The sequence below is a fragment of the Crocuta crocuta genome, unplaced genomic scaffold, assembly GCF_008692635.1.
Source record: "Crocuta crocuta isolate KB4526 unplaced genomic scaffold, BGI_CrCroc_1.0 scaffold61, whole genome shotgun sequence".
Taxonomy (NCBI): domain Eukaryota; kingdom Metazoa; phylum Chordata; class Mammalia; order Carnivora; family Hyaenidae; genus Crocuta; species Crocuta crocuta.
Window position 1 is genome coordinate 11,333,671 of NW_027528369.1, and position 3,501 is coordinate 11,337,171.

The window sequence follows — 3,501 nt, forward strand, 5'->3', positions numbered from 1 at the left end:
AGTTCCATGTGTGCCTTGCGTTGCAGGGAGGAGCTGCCCACCATCTACAAGTGCCCTTACCAGGGCTGCACGGCTGTGTACCGCGGGGCGGACGGCATGAAGGTGAGAAGGGCGGGGCCCGGGAGGAGCCGACGTGCGCACGGAGTCCGGAGCGGACTTGTCCCCAAGGGCTCACATGAGCCGGGGGTGGGGGGAGAAGTGAAGCAGCTGTGGCCCAGGGGAGCCCTCCGCTCTCGGGACGAGCACCCGCCTCTTGTTGAGTGAGGGACGTCTGACTCTCCCTAAGGGTGCCGTGTGGGGCCCGCGGGAGGGGCGTGCCGTGTGAGCGGGGCGACTGTCCCGGCCAGGGCGCTCAGGGTCCTGCTGCCGCTCTTGCAGAAGCACATCAAGGAGCACCACGAGGAGGTCCGGGAGAGGCCGTGCCCCCACCCCGGCTGCAACAAGGTGTTCATGATCGACCGCTACCTGCAGCGCCACGTGAAGCTGATCCACACAGGTGGGGGCCCTGCTCTCGCACACGCCCCCCCCCCCACGGGCCCATGGCCGGCCGTCTGTGGGGACTGCCTGGTGGCATTCCGAATTTACTGTAGGGGCAGCTGACAGTTGAGTGTCGGACTCCATCTCGGTCCAGGCCATGACCTCGTGGTTCAGGGGATCGAGCCCGCATCGGCCTCTGCGCTGCTCGCATGGGGCCTGCTTGGGCTTCTCTCTGCTCTCGCAAAAGAAATTACTGTAGGAAGTCGTTCGGATTTGCTTTTTTCACTTTGCCCATCTTATTGTTGGTTCAGATTTGTTGGTTTCACAGTGAAACCATTTTCCTGTGTTTCTTGTTTTAAGCCGCCTTAGATACCTCCTGACGCAGATAATTCCCCTCAATTAGGTCTTCAGGCTGCTGGTGACAGTTCAGAGCCCAGTGGTCACGATGACTAGCGGTTTTCCTAAAACACCCACGAGGAGAGACGACCCCGTCAGGGTGGAAAGTACCTAGTGCAGGACAGTCACGTGTGTGAGGCTGTGTCCCGTGTTACAGATGGAGTAGGTGGGACTGGAGATGGCAGTGAGGGAGAAGCTCGGGGCCCCCCCCCCCCCCCCCTTCCCTGCCCAGTAGAAGTGACTGTGGAGTTTTTGTCCAAGAGCTAAGAAATTGATCTCCAAAGCAGATCTCCCCTCCCCCACCAAGGACCCAGTACGCGGACTGTTTCTAGACTAGCTGTGGTCTGTGAAGCTTTATCGATTGGGTTTCCTCTAGGAAAACAGGCTTCCAACGTACCCATCTGATAAAGAGGAAGTCGCAGCCAGATGACATTTTCAGGCAATTTGGGTCGCTCTATTAATCATTAATTGTGTACTGGCAATGTTTTTCACTGGAGCATCTGGGTGGCCCAGTGGATTAGGTGTCTGACTCTTGCTTGCCACTCGGGTCATGGTCTCAGTTTATGAGCTGGGGCCCCCCTGTCAGGCTCTGCGCAGACACTGAACAGAGCCTGCTTGGGATTCTCTCCCCTCTCTTGGACTTTAAAAAAGTGCTTTTCGTGTGTGAATAAAATTAGATTTGCACAGCCCTCTTGCTTGGGCCTTGAGTGTAAGGAAACCCCATGTTGGGCCACCAGGCTCCAGGAGAGGGCTGGGCATTTTCATGTTTATTCCATCTCTGGTCCGCAGAGGTGCGGAACTATATCTGTGACGAGTGTGGACAGACCTTCAAGCAACGGAAACACCTTCTCGTCCACCAGATGCGCCACTCAGGAGCCAAGCCTCTGCAGTAAGTGTGGGGTGGGCCCCCCCCTCCTCATGGCCACACTGGCACCCAGGCCCGTGCTCACCTGACCCTGTCCCCCAGGTGTGAAGTCTGTGGGTTCCAGTGCCGCCAGCGGGCATCCTTGAAGTACCACATGACTAAACACAAGGCTGAGACCGAGCTGGATTTTGCCTGTGACCAGTGTGGCCGGCGGTTCGAGAAGGCCCACAACCTCAATGTGCACATGTCCATGGTCCACCCGTTGACGCAGACCCAGGACAAGGCCCTGCCCCTGGAGCCACCATGCGGGACTACAGAGGGCCAGGCTGTGAAGCCTGAGCCCACCTGAGCTCAGATGGCACATGGGGTTAAGATGGTTTCGGTAGTCCTTCACTCAAGACCTGACGGCACAGCTTCGCCCGCTCCCCTGGGGCCCCCGGGCCGCCTCCCCCCACCTGTGCATCAGGAGGGGGGGGAATCACTGAGCTGCAGTCGGTGAAGGTGGGCTCACCATGCAACTCCCGTAGCCTTTCCAGCCTCTGCTCTGGGACCCACATTGACCTGCGATTCTGAGTGACTTGGGGCCACGTGGACTTAAATCATTGGCCCCTGTTCCCACGAAAGCAGTCAAGGAGATTTGTAACCCACTTTCTAGTGCAAGAGCTCCATGTTGTGCTTGTAATAAATTATTTACAAAGGAGCTGAGCTGTGCACCACGCAGGGTCCAGTCAAAAGAGATGGGGCTCCTGGTAGAGGTCAGTGCCGGGCCCGGCCTGCTGTCTGCTCAGGAGGGCGGCCCTCACGTCCGGGTCACAGTCTGTGCTGGTGGCCAGCAGCTGCAAGAAACCAACTGTGCTCAGCTGAGTGCCGCCCCCAGACGCCTGGGGACAGGGCAGCTGGCAGCCACAGCCCAGCAGGTAAGTGGCCACAGCACAAGTGCCACGCCCCTGGGTCCTTTCAGTGGAGGGACCAGCACTCTCGTTTGCACTTGAACACACACACCAAAGTGAGTGTCTGGCTGTTACCTCCGCCATGTTGGAGAAGCTCTCTTTTGGGCATCTAGGTATTGACTGCAGCAGAAAACGACGAGCCTCTGTTATCAGGCCTACAGGGTCACCCTGAAGAGGACAGGCAAAGCCACGGGTCAGGGGCTGCTGTGAGGGGTCCGGACGCCCCCATCTGCCGCCTGTGCCAGTAGGGGCTGTCGCTGGCCGCACGGCTCTGTGAGGAGGGTCACCTGCCTGGCCCTGCGGCTCGCGGCTCCCGCTGGCTCCGGCAGAGATCGCACTCGTTTCCCCAGCCACGAAGAGACAGATCAGCTTTAGGTACATGTCGACAGCAACGTGCAGGAAGGCGTCCTCCCTGGTGAGGGTGTCTTCGTCAAAGCAGGAGAGCAGGCTGAAGAAGAGAAGCTGCCCGTGACTCTGAGACCCTGCGGAGGTGAGTGGCCGCAGGGCGCACAGAACAGCTGCTCAACTGAGGAAAGGCGTCACCGGCACCTTTCCCCTCTGGAGGGAGACACTCCGTGGCACTGAGGTCTAGGACTGGGGAAGGGGAGGACCCCTCTGCCCACACACGACCCCATGGGCAGGGACCCCTTCACTGAGCGCTCTGGTAGCAGCCAGGGAAGCGGGTGCAGTTACCTGTAGAAGGCGAACGGCAGCAGTCGGATGTACTGATCTGGGGCCAGGCGGAGGAGGACGTGCCCCAGGCCGCCAGCTGCAACACCAAGGCCGAGCCCTAGGTGGGCACGTTCACGGAAC

General features: G+C 59.6%; 2 protein-coding genes across 2 annotated transcripts in view; one reads left to right on the top strand and one right to left on the bottom strand.

Moving 5' to 3' along the window:
* ZNF276 (zinc finger protein 276) overlaps window positions 1-2,438 on the top strand; it is a 15,255-nt gene extending 12,817 nt beyond the window's left edge. Inside the window, exons 7-10 of the mRNA XM_077754139.1 lie at window positions 27-102; window positions 379-496; window positions 1,663-1,762; window positions 1,841-2,438. Coding sequence (XP_077610265.1) covers window positions 27-102; window positions 379-496; window positions 1,663-1,762; window positions 1,841-2,087 — 541 coding nt within the window. The 3' untranslated portion in view covers window positions 2,088-2,438. The remainder of the gene's footprint in view (window positions 1-26; window positions 103-378; window positions 497-1,662; window positions 1,763-1,840) is intronic.
* FANCA (FA complementation group A) overlaps window positions 2,387-3,501 on the bottom strand; it is a 61,068-nt gene continuing 59,953 nt past the window's right edge. The window contains exons 40-43 of the mRNA XM_077754140.1: window positions 3,382-3,457; window positions 2,980-3,136; window positions 2,764-2,856; window positions 2,387-2,574 (exon numbers count right to left, since the gene is read on the bottom strand). Of these exons, the coding sequence (XP_077610266.1) occupies window positions 2,467-2,574; window positions 2,764-2,856; window positions 2,980-3,136; window positions 3,382-3,457 (434 nt within the window). The 3' untranslated portion in view covers window positions 2,387-2,466. The remainder of the gene's footprint in view (window positions 2,575-2,763; window positions 2,857-2,979; window positions 3,137-3,381; window positions 3,458-3,501) is intronic.